Here is an 18,479-nt window from a genome sequence, read left to right on the forward strand (position 1 = left end):
AAAGGCCTGACCACACTACAGCCCCAGGAGCACCCCTGACACGGAGGAGGGGTGGCAGGGAGAGGACAGTTGGAGAGGCCCTATTGGAGGGAACGCCGGGCAGAGAGACCCTGGCCCATCGCGGGGGCTCTGCTCCAGGCCCGGCCCCCGCGGCGCGCCCCGCCCCTCCCCGCGCTCCTCCCCGCCCCGCTTTCGCCTCTAAAGCGCTGGGCGCTCTCTCCTCGCCGCCGCACTTTCACTCTTCGCCGCCGCGTTCGCTCCGCGTCTGGCCTTGGTTCTCCGGTCCGCCTTCGCCGCCGCCCGCCAGTGCCATGGATGCCAAGGTCGTAGCCGTGCTGGCCCTCGTGCTGGCTGCGCTCTGCCTCAGCGACGGTGAGTGCGCTCGGCGACGGAGGCTGGGCAGGAGCCCGGCTCCCCGCTCCCGGCTCTGTGCGGGGCCGCGGTTCCTCTGCCTCCTCCGCGCTGCCCTGAGCGAACCCAATTCGCGCGGTTGTGCATAGGGCAAAGCAGCGCATTTCGCGGGGCGCGCTCCCTAGGGATGCAGCGTCTGGAGCCCCGCGCTCAGCGCCACAGCAGTAAGGCATTTCTCTCCGCAGCCCGGCTTTAGAGCGGGCTTCAGAGCGAGGTTCCCCAAGATAACTGGGTGTGCACGCCCAGGGCACTGAGTCGGAGCGCCGAAATGGGGGGCACGCGGGTCCCTGGTCCTTCCCGGCCCACCCAACAACTAGTGCCTTCCCGCGCCCGGCTCGGTCTCCAGAGGCGTATGGGCTCTGAGGCTTCGCTGCGCACGGAGCTGGAGATGCGATCCGCGGTTGGTGTGGGAGGGATCTCCACGCAAAGCTTGATTCGCGTCGCGTTGTGCTTGTGGTGGCGGTGCGATCGCGTGCAATAGCGTGGCTGCCCCTCCACTCGGGGCCGACCCTCATTTTGCAACCCCCAAGCCAGGCTCCGAGGACGGGACATACGGAGCAGCGGTCGAGTTCGCGCCACCCACGCGGCCATGCTTCTGCTCAGCTCCATGGCCCTCAGTGACGCCATATACCTGGGGCTGTCCAGCCACTGTCTCCCGGCCTCTTCCCTACAGACGCCCAGGGTCTGTCTGGGTCGCGCATGCCCAAGCTCCCAAAACACACCTGCAGACAGGCTCCTTTGTTGCCAGCCAAGCCAGTGCCCCACCTCAGAATGAGCACTGCCTGCAAAGTTCATTCCAAGATCTTAGGGCCACTGGGCAAGGTGGTGTCCAGTTTTCACGGAGAGGGAGACAGCTTTTTTTTTCCTATTGAATCTTAAATGAATCTCACTGTCCTGGCACAGGACACCACTGGTGCTGCTGCAAACCAAAATAAACTGTTGCCTCTGAACACACAAAACAAAACCATGTTAGTCAGACCATGCTGCTAGTTCTATTCTTGCCTTGAAGTTTCCAACAAACTGCAAAAGCTTGAAGGACATTCTGAGTGCTCTATGTGCAGCTGAGGTCTGTGCAGGGCCTGAGCTCCTGGAGCACAGGGCTGGGCTCTGGGAAGACCCCTGCTGCATTCTGTCCTGCAGTGATCAGGAAGCCAGTGTGGGTAAAATGAGCATGCTTGGGGCTGGGCCAGGCAAGGGGCCTGGGCAAACAGGGATTCTTGACTGACCCCTGGGAAGTGTTCCTTAAAAGTGTAGTAAGTTGTTGGTCAGAGCTGCAGAGGGACCAGATCAAAGGTGATTTAGAATTTTTCTCCTAGCCAAAAAAGTGTCCTAAACTGTCTCTTCAGTGACTCCCAGGTCATGGGGGCACCCTGATTTGGGCATTAACAATTGAAAGGTCTGGTGAGCATGGAAGTGTCATTGCACACTTCTCTGGGGAAATGGTGCTGCTCCTAGCTTCCGCCTCCCCTGGGGAGCTGCAGAAAGGACCTAAATGCAGGGACCCAGGTCGCTGAGTCTTCTGCATAGCTGATCTGGGGGCAGCAGAGCCAGACTCCTTCTGACCCTGGAAAGCGTTGGTTGCTTGCCCCTCTTGGCAGCTTGGTGGCCAGGTCAGGGTCCTGGTCTCCAGGCTGGTGTGGTTCTCCTTGCATGCCAAGGCCAGAATGCACTGTTGGAACTCTTGGAGCCAGTGTACCCATGCGGTGTCCCAAAGCTGCACCTGGGACACCATGTTGAGGCTCAGATTGGGGCTCCTGCCCTCCCCCCACTGGTTGACCTCAGCCAAGCAGTTGGGCCCCTGAGTTCCTGGACTTCCAGGGTGTAAGCCCAGGGTGGGCCCCATGTTCAGGCCAGCCATGTCTCCTATCTCTCCACTAGAGTGGAAGGTTCTCTGGTAACTGCTCTGAAAAAAAGCCAAGATCACCAGGTCCCAATCCCCAGTAACATTTGGGCTAATCAGGTGTCTTTCCTGCCACATTCAAAACACTTGCAGAAGTTAGTAATATTGACAGAAAGCTGGAGGAAAAGACACAAGGAGAACACAACGCCGCTGAGTTCTCTTGATAAAGGCACTCGGGGCTCTGTCACTTTAAAAAACCTGCTGAAATTCCCCACTTGATAGGCAAGCAACTGGGTCCTGGGAGCAGGAATAAGAATTGCTTTTGAAGGAATGGATAATCCCAGAGGATGAAGGGGGGAAGCAGAGAAAAAGAGAAAGCCTGTGTTTTGAGCCCAGACTCAGCTCTGATTTCTGGCCTGATCCCCACTGCACGGTTAGTGGAGCCAGAGCAGCTCCTTGGACATTGGAGAGCAGCAGCCCCCAAGCACTCACGCCTTGTACCATCCAACTCTCTGTTGCTCTAGGGTTGGGGCCTGTCCTTTCTTGTCACTGGCCCAGTCACTGCTCAGCTCAGGACGACCCATGAGAATTCCAGGGAAACATGGAGGCTGGACACTGGGAGGGGAGGGGAGACTTTAGTTCCTCCTTTACCCAGGCTGGCCAACCCCCAGCCCTGTGCTGGCTTTCTCAGGTGGTCTGGTTACAGGGCAGTACAGACATAACCTGCAAGGCACTGGGTGCAGTTGCTAAAAGCCCGGCCCGGTGGAGACTTTCTGGAGTTAGATCGGGGTACGTGGGAAGGTGCTCCAGGGCTCTCTAGCACTACGGGTCAGCTGAGTCCGCCAAGCCAGGCCTCCTTCCTCCTGGTTTTCAGGGGGTCAAATTTGGTCTTGGGGAGGAGGGATGGTCTGCTTTTACCCTGGACTTGATGGCTAGATAGGATGCTGTACTCAGGCCAGGGCATCTCAACTGAATGCAACCTTTAGGAAAAAAAAAATTAAGTCCCTCACTTGCAAGCGTTCTTGCAGCTTCCCCACCTCTCTTGCCCAAAAGTGCAGAAGTTCAGAACCACCAGGAGGCCTCTAGGAGCTCTGTAAACAGGAGTACTTAAAAAAAGAATTAAAAAAAAATTCTGGACTAAATATTCTCAGAGGTACATTTATTCCCTGATGAAAGCATCCACAAACTCAAATAATTTGGGTTATTAAGTAGGGCTTGGATAAAATCTGCAGGAAAATCCCTCATAAATCCCAGCCCCCCAGGGCTTGCAATTCTAAACTAAAAGGGTGAGGGTGGGTTGGGCAGGAGCCTTTTGCTAATTTACACTAATGAGTGTCAATTATGGCATTTTGCAAACTGGTGAATTAGCAAACAAAGATGTAATACAACCCAGGAAGCTGGAGGGTCCCTGCACTGGCGATGAAAGCCACATTTGACTCCAGACCTGATAATCTCTATTTCTTCTGGGAAGTGCTGGGCAGAAAATGGGCCCCTGGCCTGCCCCCTGGGGACTCCCAGGTAGGAAGCCAGGCTGAATTCTTTTGTGGTTACCTGGGCTTAAGGTAAATGTGAGACAAGAAGACTGCAGGTGGGGGAGTGCAGCATTCCCAGGAGAGTTGGGGTGGCTCCTGGGATGAGACCTGGGACAAGGAGCACGGAGAGGAGCCTGGAGCCTCCTTCTGCGCCTCCCCGCTTCTGAGTAGGGAGGGCTTTCTTTGTTGGCCTTGGAGGAGTTAAACTTGCGATGAACAACTGGGAACCTCAGTACCTTGGACTGAAACAGTTCTGTCCCGTGATTTACATCCTGTATCTTAAGACATCTATCTGATCAGGGGCTTCTTATTTTAATTTCCCCACCCTCCTTCCTAGGGTCCATCTCTCCACAGGTCCTTTTGACCTCTTGCGCTGTAGAAGCTGAGCCCAAGGAGAAGGTCTTCTCCAGGACACATGCATGACTCATCCCACTGCTGGCCATGCTCCCATCATTCTACCACCTTCTCCCTGGGCTGCAGACCCAGACACGTGTGTATCTCTGGGGCCTGGCAGGACAGTAAGAGGCCGCCTTGTTCTCATTACCTCTTCTAGGGAAACCAGTCAGCCTGAGCTACAGATGTCCTTGTCGATTCTTCGAGACCTACGTTGCCAGAGCCAACGTCAAGCACATCAAAATCCTCAACACCCCAAACTGTACCATTCAGATCGTGTAAGTCGGAGCTTCGTCACCCAGGAATGTGGCATCTAATGGGCACTTAACTGACAGATGTGGTAAAGCTAGAGAAATGATGCATGCCAAGTGTCCAGCCTTGAACTTGGCAAAATTAGAGGCAGCTGTTACTACAGCGAAGATCTTGAGTCCACCCGCAGGCAGTAGTTTCCAAAGCCACTCTGAACCTTGGAGCCTTGCTACGCTCCCAGTGGTCCTGTCTCTTCTTTCCAACTGCTTCCCTGCAGCACAAGTAATGGCAGCCCATTTGGATGCACCGCTGGCTGGAGAAACAGGCTTCACCAGTCTGTGCTTAAGTAAATTAGCCAGCCCTTGGCTAGTAACGATTTTCTCTGTCCTGCCAGTTTCAGGGCTTGGTGCTCTCAGTGAATCCTTTCTCACAGCACAAACTCACAAGAACCAAATTCAGTTGAAGTCATCTTTAACCATTTGGTGAAACTCAAAATGATCACCTCACTTAACTGCAGTGTCTCAAACACCACACATGAGTTTTTGGTTTTGCTGGTGCTAACATTTTATTTCATTCGTGTGGGAAATGAGACAAACCAAAATCACACACACAGGAGACACAGAGATCGAGTGGCCTTCAGTGCAGGAGGCTGGGCGAGGTGTGCAAGAAAGTCACACTTGGGTACCCGTTGCTTGGCCATCCAGTACCCTGAGCACCTGTGCTTACACGCAGCACGCTTGTGTGTCCAGACCCCCGGGAGGTGATGCTCGGGGTCTCCCGGGGAGAGCCCACCTCCTGAAAAGCCCCAATGCTGCAAACTGATGGGGATACAGCAGTTAGTATGAAAGCTGCAACTTCCTAAAGACTTTTGTGCCCAATGCCAACTGTTTTTAGGTTTGATTTTCATTGTCCCTTTTTCTAGCCTTTGCTGCCTTGGTGTGTTTGTCATCTACAAATGTTTTAAGGCACGAGTAGGTTAATGTTTTTTCACTTTGCTTATAATAAAATACTACCTGTCCTTCGAGAAGTATTGATCAGATACTGAATTTAGCAGGGCCCTGCTTTACTGTACATATTATGCTGGTTCACTTGCCTACGGATGCACCTTGAAGGTGAAGAAGTCAGATATAATTTTCAGGCCTGGGCAAACACAAAGTTAATAAACAGCAGGACCTAGATTTGAACTTCCATCCACCTTGCTTCAAGCTACAACCCTCTGCACGCCTCCTTCACTAACTGGCAGGTTGTGTGAAGACCCCTCTGGGCATCCCAGAGCCACTGTGCTGGCCTTAGGTGTCCTCAGAGATCTGTGAGTGGCTGCCAGGAGTGTCCTCAGGCTACTCAAGATTCCCTGGCACCCAGGGCTGTATGGAAAGGGGTCCAGAGATAAATCCAGGTCCTCCTCCAGGAGTGTTCAGTCAGGCTGTGAGTGGAGGTGACAAGTGTGAGGAACTTTTAGAAAACAAGTGAGACTATAGGACACTCTGTGAACTTGTAAAATCTCTCTGGAAACCGTTTTCTGGCAAATTACCTATCCTCCCCCTCCCCCAGCCTGTGCAGCCCTCCCCTCACTGCACTCTACCTTTCCCCATTCCCCAGACCTGTCCTCTGCAAGTCTCCTGCCTCCAGCCTTACTCTTAAGTCTGTCTTCTACGTACTATCAGGATGATTTGCCAAAACAAAACTCTACTTCTGTTACTCTGCAGTTTAAAGTCCTCACACGTTCCCATAATCCTGCAGACAGAGCCCCTCTCCTTTGTCTGACCTTCTCGAGCATCCTGTCCCCCACTAGCCCAGCTCCTACTTATCGTTCAGTGTCCAGTGCAAATGATCCCTATGGGAGTTCTCAATGGAGTGCCCCCTACAGACCTTTGTCAGTCCCCATATCTCTGCTGTGAAGCTTGCCACACTGATCGCATTGTGTTCCCCAGCGCATCTGAGCTCCTCCTGACCCTGAGCCTGCCAAGCGGGCCCCTGGCTCCAGTCAGAGTCCTGACTCAGATGTTGGACGAGCAGATGCACAGGTCGCAGCATTGCCTCCTTCCTGCTTGGTCACCTGCACACTGTCACCTCTTGTTTTGGCAGGGCAAAGCTGAAGAACAACAACAGACAAGTGTGCATTGACCCGAAAGTGAAGTGGATTCAGGAATACCTGGAGAAAGCTTTAAACAAGTAAGCACCCAGCCAAAAAGGACTTTCCACTAGAGCCACTGGAGGAAAGCCAAACCTGTATGAAAGACAAAAGGGGAGGTGTGAGGGAGGAAGGCCTGGATGTGAGGGCCAGGCGTGCCTGCGGGCGGGCCACTGACCTGGGGACGGTGGGAGGTTTGCCCAGCGTGTAGACAGCTGCATTTATAGCATATGGTACGATATCACAGCTTATGTGCATTTGCGCCCCTGACCCTTGCGGATTGGCTGTTCTATAACTGGGGTTTTTCTACAAAATTGTATTATCTCAGTAGCATTTCCATCAGTCACTTCCCTCAGGCTCAGCATAATCATCATCATTCTCATTGTCCTTTTCTAAATCAGTGATTACTTCAAGATCTGTATTTGGTTTGTTTTGGAGTTCTTCCTCTTCCCCCTGGGGAGTCTGGGCACAGTCAGGTGATGGCTAAGCATGGAGTTCAAACAAGTGTCCTTTCTCCAGACGCTGAGGTGCGGGGAGGACGGGGTGCCCCCTCGGGCACGCCCCTCCTGGAATGAAGGCCCAGGGTGACTCAGACACTGACCATGCTGGGCAGCGGCCACCACCCGCACCGTTTCCTTCAAGCTCAGTGACTGGACCTATGGGCTCCATGTGGAAGCCACCATCACTGGGGACTTGTGCTCAGACACCCTCTGCCAGTCGTTCTCTGCCCCTCCCTGCCTCCAAGAGCATGCTTTCATCTCGCTTCTGCTTATCACGTCTGTACACGCTCGCTCCCTCGCTCGCTCGCGGCTCAGGGAGGAGGGTGATGGCTGGGGCTCCCGCCTCTCTTCCCATTGCCCTCCTTCCTGCTCAGGCCCTCTGTGAGAATCTATCTGCTCAGGCCTTCTCCGGACTGGGGCTGGCCTTCTGGGGCATGGGACACCATGCCTTCACCTGCCAACTAAAGGCAAGTCTCTGCAGAATCAAATGTAATTTTCAACCTGAGAGCTTGCTTTGAGGAATTTGCTTTCTGTGATTGCCTCTGAAGCCTATGTGTACTATGGAGGCTCTACAAACACTGAGGTTTCTGAAATCTCAAGTGAAAAAAATAAGTGAGTAAACGAGCCTCTTGCTACTAACCCCTGCTCCTGAAGCCACAACAGGGTTTCAGGTTCCAATCAGAAATGTTGGCAAGATGAAATTTCTGCACATAAATGTATCCACAGATGGGCCTGGTGCTATTTGTAACTTCTTGCAAGGCATTTTTTATATATTTTTGTGCACAATTTTTTAAGCATTTCTTTAGAAAACAAATGTATTTCAGAATATATTTACAGTCGATCAATTCATACATTTGAAGTGGAGCCATATGAATGTCAGTAGGTTACGTTTCTCTATTATCTTAAACTACTGGCAATTTGTAAAGAAGTACATATGACGTAGAAATGTGATTGCAGCTTTTTAATGTTAGCCACAGTGTATTTTTTCACTTGTACTAAAATTGTATCAAATGTGACATTATATGCACTAGCAATAAAATGCTAATTGTTTCATGATATGAACATCCTACTGTATGTGGGAATTTATTTACCTACAGTAAAACCCATTAGTTAGATGTGGAGTTCTTCCATATTTCCCGAGTTTACGAAGATGAACTGGCCTGCTAGTCAGCTGCTGTGGATCTCTTCTGCCGAGGTCACGTGTGACAACACATGGGACTTGCTCAGGGTCAGGATAGATCCGCAACTCAAGTTTTTGTATCTTTTTTTTATTTTTAACCCAATGGAAGCAGCAGTACTAGTTTTCTGAAGAATAATATTTGGCTCACTAATTCCTCTTCCCCTTCGTTCTCAGTTCTCCTAACATCCCCATGTAATCTCTAGAGACTCAACCCTGGTAATATCCAGCTTTCACATTTTCCCATGTAAAAATCCCATAATTCCACCCCATGGTTAATATCAAGCTTTCTGAGGAACAGGTGGTCTTATCCCATAAATCATGAAATACCATTCAGCTTGAATCATTTTAATGGGACAGTCATGAGAAAGTTGCTCTCGTAAAACGCTGCTAACCAGCTCTCTCCTTGCTCTCCAGAACAATCCCAGTCATTCCCAGTGAGTCTGTAGGCATCCAGAAAGGAGAATGTGATGTGGGCCTCCTTCTTTCCCATCTCCTGGATGGTCTCTGAACCTTGGGCCTCCGGCTCTGATTTGCAATGCAGAGATTTTTCAGATAAAGCAGAGAGTTCAGCTCTGCACTGAGAAAAAAGGAAGCCCTGGAAAGCAGGTTGGGGTGACATAGAAGACCATGTCCAGGCAGCCGGCTTGCCGTCACATCCTTTTAAATGTGAATTCCTTTCTCTACTGGAAGCCCCAGGCTGTAGGGGAGTCAGGGTCAAGGAGGCAAATTGTCAGTTGCTGTCACCAGTTCACAGGTGTTGTGGAAGCCCATGTAACATTTTTTTGAATTGGGGCAAATGTCTCGTCTATTTTATGGAGCATGGATGGACAGTGCTTGGCCCAGGGGCCTCCGGGGCTGAGACTGAAGACAGTGAAACCAGTACACGGGCCAGTCATAAATACTGTGCAGACTAAGACAGGTTCTTGTTTATTTCAACATTATTAATGGTTCTACTAATTTTATCGAAGGGGACGCAGAGAAGAAAAAGTGGGGAAAAAAGAAAAGATAGGAAAAAAGAAGCGACAGAAGAAGAGAAAGACTGCTCAGAAAAGGAAAGACTAGTTGCCTGCCACCTGGAGACGGACCGCAGTGCACTCTGCCCTGCCCCCGTGCTTTGTAAATCTGCTCTCACCTCCCAGGGCACACACCCTGCCTCCTGAGTGGCCCTCAGACTTCCCAGGGGGAGCAGCACTTTGCAGCCCCTGTGGCCACACTGGCTCCTGCTTTTCCATGCTTATTAAGGTTCCTCTGGGTCTGCTAAGTTATGAAGAAAGTAGTTGCACAGAGACTGGGCTTGGGTCGTGGGACACAGACACTGTGTGCTCTGCACTGTCTAGAACAGCTCGGACTCTAGAATGGCCCAGGACTCCAGCATTGCCCCACAGCCCACCCCCTCATGCCCCCACCCCAACCCTCCACCCCGTCTCTTAGAAGGCCCTGACTTACAATCTGCCGTCCTGTCTGAGACCAGCATGTGGCCGCCTGGCCAGGCACAGGGCGGTCTGCTAGCCCAGCAGCAGAGCCTCAGCCAGCAGGGGGCATGTGCCTCATGTGCTCTCATTTGTCCCTGCTCTTGCCACCCATCCTGGCCTTGTGGGGCAGAGCTGGCTGTGGCCATTACGTTTGCAGGTGATAATTGACTCCTGTTCCCAAGTGTCCATTGCTTGGCCCACCACCTCTCTGCCTGCTTGAGTGGGACTTTTTCAGTCCCTGTCCCTGTGCCAGGGGCTGTGTGAGCAGCTTTACTTCCAAGCTAGGATGGATTTCTGCAGACCATGCAGGGAGAGCTGGGATGAGCCCTGTGCTGCCAGAGAGCAGATGTGAAAGTGCTTCTCAGGGAACCTCCTCGCTGGGTAGTTCATTTTGTAGATTCTTTACACGGGTCCCGGACGACATGGAGGAACTTTGCGAAGGGGCTGCAGCTCCCGGACTCCTAGCTTATCCCCTCCCCCTCCAAGACCCTGTGCAATTAGGTTGCAGGACACAGCTGCCTTAGTCTTCACTCATGGGAAATATCTGCTTAAAGTGAACATGGTTCAAGTTCTAGAACTTTCTTCACTCCTCTCCCTACAGAATTATGTGTGAGATTTCTTGCCAAGTCTTTCTAATTTGGACCGGAAGGATGGGATCCCGAGGGAGGGAGAGGGAGAGCATGGCCCTGATGTCAGTAGTGCTTTGAAAAAGGATGCCTTAAATATCTACTCTTCTCCCCATCCCCCATCACACATAAACGCACACCTTGCACCCCAGACTGCTGGTGATAATTTCAGTACATGGATCCAGAAAAATGAAGTGGATGGAGGACAAAGCAGATGGATTTCAGGAGAAGAAAACTCCAGGTCCCTGTGTGTCAGACTCACCTGGGTCACACAGCACTGTGTCCCCCTCACGCTCTAATGTGCTCCTTTGTGATTGCAGCATGGAGCATTACAGCCTACCTTTCCCCAGTGGAGAAGCATCCCACTAGGGCCCTGCAGCCGAAGACCTTTTGTGTCCCACTGCCACCCTTTCAGCTGGTTGTCTCCCAGCCTGGGCCCCTCTTGCCAGCACCGGGGGTAGCAGGCCTGTTCCTGGGTGTGTGGGGATCACTCACACTCCCCTCCCACCTCGGAAGGCATCTGGATGCTAGCTGAGCTGCCCAGGGCCTCGGTGCTTTCTGAGGAAGCAGCAGAAGTCCAGTGCGTGGGAGCTTGGCTGGGCTAGTTCTAATTCTTAGAAAAGCACCCACGAGTGGGTAAGACCTGCGCCCCCATGCTGTCCGTCATTCTTCACACTGTGGAGCAGCTATCTCAGTGCCTAGAGAGGGTGACAGATCTGCCCTGTGCACCGAGGACAGCTGACTGCCCTCCAGCAGCAGTAGGTCAGGCCATTGCTCCCCTGAAGTGACAAAGTGATTTCTGCAGCTCTCACGGGGACAGTGCCTCCCACTTGTGGGAGAACAACAGGGGCTGCAGGGATTAAGAGAGCTGGACACAGGCAGACACCGTCCTGCCCTCCCATCACTCCACTGGCTCTGGGCCTCAGTGTACCTGACAAGTGGGCGTAGACCCAGCCCCACTAAAGGGTCCTGGGTGACTGGGAAGAGCCGGACCTTCATGCCATGGTGGGTTGAAACTGGGCAATGTTCACACATCTGTATCAGGTGAGCAATGAGGGGGCCACTTCTGCGCCCAGCCCTCTAGGGCTACCCCTGGCCAGGCCACTGAGAGTTCCCGGGGCAACTATGGGAGTAGGGGGGCAAGCAGTGGGTGGTACCCAGGCCCTGGATGAGCCAGCAGCCTGCGCTGGGCTCCACGTGTGGCCACCTAATGTCTGCACTGGGAGAAAGCAGCGTGCCCTGTCCTGTCCTGTCCTGTGACCACTGTGCCAGGCCAGCTCCATGTCCTTGTTCATCTGCCATGCCCTGAGCTTGCTGCACCCGTCTTTCCCCTCCGCTTCCAACCCCCATCCATCCCTCTGCTTTGGCCATGCTATCTCTCTTACTAGCCTCCCTACCCAGGGCCTAGGAAGGGAGATGCGGCTGGCTGCCACGATTTGGAATTCAAAGGTCAGGAGTGGGGGGCCGGCTGGAGTGGGTGGGCTTGGCTTCTCAGTGTGAGGCCTGGCCGCTGCGGGAACCCGCCTTAATGGTGTCTCCCTCTCTTCTGTTAACAGGAGGTTCAAGATGTGAGAGGCGCAGGTTGGGTCAGACGCCTGAGGAAGCCTTACAATAGGAGGCCAGGTCTGAGATCAGTGTTAGGAAGGGACCCCAGCCCGGGAAGACCCAGTGCATTTCCCAGGGCTTTGTTTTGCACAGTTTGCCTTACTTTCACCATTTGATTATGTAGCAAAATATATTCTGTTTCTTTTCCATTTAGCTTGATTACCCAATGTCACTGGTGACAGGAACTTAGAGTAAAACCATTATTTTACGTTATGATAATATCTTTCCCATGGAGCCCCTGATCTGCCTAGGGTTCCTGAATTTTATGTTCTTCTAAGCTGCATAGGCTGGGATCCCAGACTGAGGGAGCCATGTCCACATTATCAAGTCCTGGGATGGAGAACGCCCCTCCCTCTCCCGGAGTCATCAAGCAGGACCAGTCAGCATGGGCAAACCCTAGTGAAGGCTCCCTGTGCCACAGGGGGTGTTGGAGGGCTAGGCTCCAGAGGGCTAGGTAGGAGGCTCACCTTCCTGCAGGTGAGCTTCCCTGAGCTGCGGCAGGCAGGAGGGTGAGGCCAGAGCAGGGCAAGATGCACCCTTCATCCGAGCTCTCCTCTACATCCCATCACGTTCTTCTCATCATTCTCTCTCTCATCCATCATCATGTGTATCCAAGACTGTCTCCATGACCCTGGAAAAGGACTCTCTCCAGAAGAAAGCTTTAATTTAAACAGGGCACCAAGAAGCAAATCAAAATGTATTCTGTTACAGGTCCTGGACACGCTGCACATCTGTGTCTAGTTTGGAATATTGTGTGTTGTCCAATCCTGTGTTTATGTTCAAAGCCAGTGTCCTCAGTGCTGCATGGTCAGTTCCTCATATGTATGCAGAGGCTGAGAGTGAGGACGTGCCCCTCGGGATCTCTGACCAGGTCCCTGCTTAGGGCTGTGATAATTTGGGTGGATGACCTTGTTTCCCTACTGATCAAAGCCATGGGGGTCAACGGAGCCCAGTGGACTTTGGTTTGCAGCAGCACTGAGCTCTGAGGACACTGCCCTCAATGTTTCCATAGATGCTGATGTGTCACCACTGTAGTGAGTTTATCTTGTTGGGTCAAGCCCAGCATTATTTTGGGACCAACAGAAATAAGAAAAGAATTCTCAACTTTTTTTGTTTTGAAATCCCAATCCATAAAATAACCGAGCTTGGGAATTTTTTTCCCTGATTGGACTCTCACCTCATTTTGGGTCACCATTTGGCAATCCCATCATCTCTTCCCTTACACTGTGGCCCCTGGACCTTGTCACTGCTGCTGTTACCCTGTGCTTCCAGGACACCCAGCAGGCCATTCATCTTAGAAAATGATGGGACATTTGGGAAAGCTGGTTAAGGACCCTGATGTTTGGGGTGTTTCTCCTTACCTAGGGCAGTTTGTAGAGTGATATTAAACAATTTAAATTTTTCACTTTTTAAAAAGGTAGGCACTTGAGGGTTTTTTGTTTGTTTTGTTTTATTTTTCATTTGGTCTCACTAATACTTTGCCCCTTTGGTTCAAGATCCTAGTAAACTTTTTAAAATTAAGCAAGTGGGAAAAAAAAGAAGGGCAAAGCAAGGAAATGTATCAATTGACAGGACATTGCAAATAACGTGCAGAAAGTATATTATAGTAAAATTATCTTGAATTGTAGGTGTTTTTAGATTCAGTAATGTTTGGGTTATTAGTAACATGTGTTAGGCATTTCCATAAGTGTTCCTTAAAATTGGATATTCATGGTAGAAGGGCCATCCACCAATCAAACAAAAATTTGCATCCTCCAAATTATGTTATATTTTTTAAAAGTATATGGGGACTTTATTAGTTGTAAGGGATACAGAACTGGTTTCAAAACCCTCTTTTGAAATTAACCTGTCACTACAGGGCTTCTGAATTATACTTGAAGCTATTGAATTTTCAGTGGGAGCGTCATTTGCCAGGTAATCCAAGATATTCAAAAATCTGGTGAAAAATTTGGAAGCATCTTCCCTTGGAATCCATGAACCAGAAGCAGTTAAATCTGTTACTCTGAGGAAATAAATACGCCCCTAAATCTTGACTACGATTAAATAAAGAATCATTTCTGTTTCTCCCCTATAGGGGGAAAAATAGGTAAGAGTAGAAACTGCAGGGAAAATTATTTGTGTAAAAATTCCTCTACTTTCGATCTGCTCCTAAAAGGTGACTACCGGGCTAAAGCAAATATGCATTTAAATAGGCCATTTGCAAAGGAAAAGGCTCTCCCTGTTTGCTTTCAAAATACAAGTCAAGTGCCTCAGGTGTTCAGGAGTCACCCAGCTGTTCCTTCAGGCCCAGTGCTGCCTCTACCTGACATTCCCTTGGGCTCAGCCTCCAGGGGGTCCTCTGCTGCCAGCCTTTGCATTGCCCGGGGAGGGGCGGGGTACGAGGGGTGCAGACGTGCTGTGTGTTGTAATCTGTGCTATGTGTTTGCGCTGTTGTTTGTCCTGCTGTCTCAGGCCAGGTGCTGAGACCCCAGCGAGGAGACTCGGGAGAGGCTCTCCTTTGCTTGAGCAGAGGGCTGCTTAGCAAAGGCTGCGGAGCCCCTATGTGAAGTCCAGAGTTTCTAAGCCTTTCCAGTGATCTCATTTCATCCTCCTTTTCTGACCACGGCCTGGTGTGATCACCATGGGCTCCCTGGCTGGGACGTTTATCACCTTTCCCAGGTGTGGCGCCTTTTGCAGCTTGATGAGAATTGTGGGGTCCTGATCCCTCTACACATTTCCCCTGACCCATTCGGAGGGAACCCATCCCTGGGAAATGCTCCCTAGAAACGTCCGCATCCCCTCAGCAGACCCCTGACAGCCAAGTTGAAAACCCCACAGGAAATGTATTATCCTGCCACCTCGCTGGACTCTCAGTCTCTGACTAATGATGGGCTCAGTGTTACATGTGATAAATACTGTATTTTGTATTGTTTAAATTGCATCTCCCAGATAATGTGAAAATGGTCCAGGAGAAGGCAGCTTCCTATATGCAGTGTGCTTTTTTTTTTTAATAAGTAACAACTCCTTTTGAGAAACAATTTCTACTTTGAAGTCATATTAATGAAAAGATGTATATGCACTTATAATTGCCCTAATAAAGACATGTATTCAAATGTAGCAGCCAATGGATTGAAATTAGTATTACTATTTGGAATTTTCCAGACTTGATTTTTCTCCCTCAAACCCTGCAGAGAAGGGTGTGTGATCCTAGCTGCAATGGTTAGTGGGAAGCAGGCCATTGTAATGTGAAACATGAGCAAGGATTCTAAGTGCTACCCGCCTCTCTTGGTGCACTAATGTGGAGCTGGGAGAGACATACCCTTTTCTCTGCGTGTCCATAGTTTGGCTGGAGCCCCTCTTAATGGCAAGCTAGTCCTCTGCTCCAGAAGGATGGCTCTACGTGAAGGCCAGGTGTTTCTCTGACAGCTGTAGGGAAAGACACCTCCACAATGAAAATGAAAATTCCATTCCTTCCAGTTACTCAACCTAAAACTTTATAGTCATCTTTGATTTATTTTATTCTCTCACAACTCCAAGCTAAAGCATTAACAAACCCCACTAGTCGCTTTCAGAATATATCCAGAAGTCAATCACTTCTCACCCCTGTCCTCAGCAGGCTCAGTGGGAGATAAGAGGTCGTCCCTGGAGGCACTGCTGAGGAGCAGCCTCCAGGGCCTTTCCTGTCCTGTACAGGGGCCCTTCTGGCAGCTGATTCTCTCAGACTGTCCTGCACACTGCACACAGATGAGCCCTCATACAGGGCTCTGTCCTCACAGGGGTCACCCCTTCACACTTTCTACCACATTCTCTCTGGTGCCTGTCAACCACGCTGGAAAGGAGAGGCCCGCACACACCCCCCGAATGTCCCCGTCCAGATTGTTGTGCCCTCTGGGCCTCTTGCCCACAGGCCCTGATGTGACCAGGTCACCGCTGTGCTCAGAACCTAGTGTGTTACGCATTGGGTGACCGCAGTGTGGTTGCTGAGGGACAGGAGGAAGAAAGGAGGGTTAAAGGAGGCCGCCGGGAGAGGCCTGTGGGTGTTCTGCAATAAGTGTAATGTGAAGGTGAGTCGCAGTCGCCCCAGCAATGGTACTGAAGCTCAGCATCATCAGGAGGCAGGCCGATTAGTCTGGAATAGTGTAGGGGAGCCATTTTGCTCCCTCTCTCAACTTGTTGCTCCCTGGGGTCCACAGAGCTAGAATCAGCTCACACCTGCCTCTACTTACACCCTCAGTAAAGCTCAGACACCAACTGGAGCTACAAGTCATTCGACTTGAGCTTCTCCCTCTCAGCTGACAGGTGGGGAGAAGCCTCTTGGTGGGGTCTTGTAGGTTCCCTGAATGGCTGTGCAACACTGGTTCCACACACTCTACCACTATTCTAGCACTAGGAATTAACCACCTCCAGGTTCATTTTTAGGAATATTGACTCTTCACAACGATGTCGCATAAAAAAAAGTTCATGACCTACCGAGCTCCACATGGCGGCTGGCCCTTATTAGTCAGCCATATCTGTGGTGCCTTCCTACACTAGGTGGTATGGAGACTGGTGAGCGAGATAGCTGGCTCCCTGCTTTCATGGAGCCTATAGTCTGGGGGACTGACTTACAATTAAGTGAGCGTTTTCCTAAAGCTGGTAAGTGTAGGACAGATGTCAGGAAGCGAGAGCACCATCAAGGGCCCCTAAAAGTAGCAGTGGTAAAGGGGGGACCTCAGCAATGTTGGCTTTTCTGGGGGTGACCCACTGACACACAAGGACTACAGTTGGGAGCCCCCGTGCAGCCCTGCTGTGAATTAGAAACGGGAGCTTATTCTGCCAGGGGTGCAGCTCACACAGGAGCCCAGCATGAGGGCACAGGGAGCTGGATTTCAGCCCCTGCGCTGCACCCCTGTGTAGGGCACAACCCTCACGGATGCAGCTGACAACTGCCCCTCAGAGGGATGGGTCCAGACAGCCGGGAAACTCCGTGAAGGGGTCCCCTCAGCACAACTGACTGGATGGTTGGGGGGACAGAGCCCCAAAAAGCAGTTTCCAGGCTCTCGGCCTCACATAGAAAGGTGCTGGCTCAGGTAGTAAATGGCCATCGACTGTGATCAAATGGCCAGCAGCTGTGGCTAGTTGGCTGTCAGCTGTAACCAGTGAGCCATTGGCCATGAATATAACTGCTGTGGCTAGGCTAGCAGGAAAAGGGGGAGCTAGCAAGAAGATGGTGGCTGAGTCTGCAAGCGGCACAGTGAAGGTTGAGAATTGTGTTGCTCCTGGTTCCTGTGTCTCCAACCCAGCCGCTAGTGAGAGTATAGTGGTATGACTCCCCTACCTATGGCTTTTTGGCCTCACCATGTCCTGCGTTCTCATGTGGGGAGTGGGACCAGAGACCCTGCCTGACACCCCATAGACCCCGCCTGACACCCCTCACGACAATGATGTAGACCCCAGCCCAGGCTGTTCAACCCAATTTTCTGTCCCAGAAACACAGAGCTGTGGTTCAGACCTCATGAGGTCCTCAGGGGTTTGTTGTGCCTACGACTGAGAACCTTGCACGCGGGAGTGTGGGTAGTGGGAGCCAGAGAAGTAGAGGGAACTACGACTGGATGAAACAAATTCAAAGAGAAAAGTGGGGATGAGAGACTTGTTAGCCCTAGAGGTGAGATGTGGCAGCTCACAGGGGACAGGAGTGGCTGCAAAGCTTCCTTATGTGGTCCAGCCACATTCCTTGCTCTTGGGGTCTGTGTATTCTGAATAAATCTTAGGCTTGAGAGCTAAAATGAGGATTTTTGCTAATTACACGCAAATAACCATCATTAGGGGCAACTAGGCAAGCAGAGTGGGCAAGGCAATCAGGGAGGAAGGAGGCAGTGGTCTGGCACACACGTTATGTCGGAGACCTTCTCCCCCTGTCCCCCTCCCCAGTCTCCCCAGGGGTCTTTTCTGGGCCCTCTCCCATGGCTTCAGCTTGAACTCCAAGGAAAGATCATTCAGGCCTGTGCCTGCTACCCTGTTAGGATTGATAAAGGACCCAAAGGCATGCCCTGAGCCCCTCCCTGCATAAAAGGTGCACAGATTTGGTTACGGCCTAGATGCTCTTCTCTCCATGAAGGCACTCTGCAGCCAACCCAACTTGCCCAACATCAACTGTGGTGAGACAGCTGGACATTGTCAGCCTGTGGGGAACTCCAGCCCAGCACCACGTGTGTGGAGGGGTGGTGAGGCTCTGCCCCATAGCCTGTCCATCCAATGAGAAGAACAAACCCAGACAATGGAGTTCTAGATGCATCCAGTCCTAGGGCAACCCCTGCCAAGCTGTAAGCTCCATAATGTCTTGTTGGGGATGGGGGTGCTTTGTTTCCAGTGCCCAGAAGAGCGCTTGTCACAGTGTGTTTCCTAAGCATTTGATGAGCAAGCTGATGCCTCAGGTTGAGAGGCGTCACAGGCCCTAGGGCTGCAGCCTCCAGGCAAGCCACAGCTAAGCCCTCATGTTCCTACTTGACACGAAGCCACTCCAATTTCAAGGAGGTTGCTTTGCTAAGTTTTCAGGAGTTAACGTTCCTTTTAGAGCAAATG

General features: G+C 51.4%; 1 protein-coding gene across 3 annotated transcripts; it reads left to right on the plus strand.

Moving 5' to 3' along the window:
* Positions 1-213: 213 nt before the first annotated feature.
* Positions 214-13,713, plus strand: CXCL12 (C-X-C motif chemokine ligand 12). 3 transcript variants are annotated; one of them, XM_033129985.1, is made up of 4 exons: positions 214-372; positions 4,337-4,454; positions 6,511-6,597; positions 11,891-13,713. In XM_033129985.1, exons 1-4 carry the CDS (start codon positions 312-314, stop codon positions 11,904-11,906), a joined length of 282 nt encoding a protein of 93 aa, XP_032985876.1. In that variant the 5' UTR covers positions 214-311; the 3' UTR covers positions 11,907-13,713. The 3 variants fall into 3 exon arrangements, with proteins under 3 accessions (XP_032985876.1, XP_032985878.1, XP_032985877.1); XM_033129987.1 differs by lacking the exon at positions 11,891-13,713 and adding an exon at positions 9,205-11,865; XM_033129986.1 differs by lacking the exon at positions 11,891-13,713 and adding an exon at positions 7,076-8,118.
* The last annotated feature ends 4,766 nt before the right edge of the window (positions 13,714-18,479 follow it).

The sequence above is a fragment of the Rhinolophus ferrumequinum genome, chromosome 16 (assembly GCF_004115265.2).
Source record: "Rhinolophus ferrumequinum isolate MPI-CBG mRhiFer1 chromosome 16, mRhiFer1_v1.p, whole genome shotgun sequence".
Lineage (NCBI taxonomy): Eukaryota > Metazoa > Chordata > Mammalia > Chiroptera > Rhinolophidae > Rhinolophus > Rhinolophus ferrumequinum.

Excerpts from the sequence above, each read along its gene's own strand:
- CXCL12 (XM_033129987.1), top strand. The coding sequence starts at position 312 with ATGGATGCCAAGGTCGTAGCCGTGCTGGCCCTCGTGCTGGCTGCGCTC. Across the intron at positions 4,455-6,510 it reads AACTGTACCATTCAGATCGT|GGCAAAGCTGAAGAACAACA; the intron begins GTAAGTCGGAGC and ends TTGTTTTGGCAG. Across the intron at positions 6,598-9,204 it reads CTGGAGAAAGCTTTAAACAA|GGGACGCAGAGAAGAAAAAG; the intron begins GTAAGCACCCAG and ends ATTTTATCGAAG.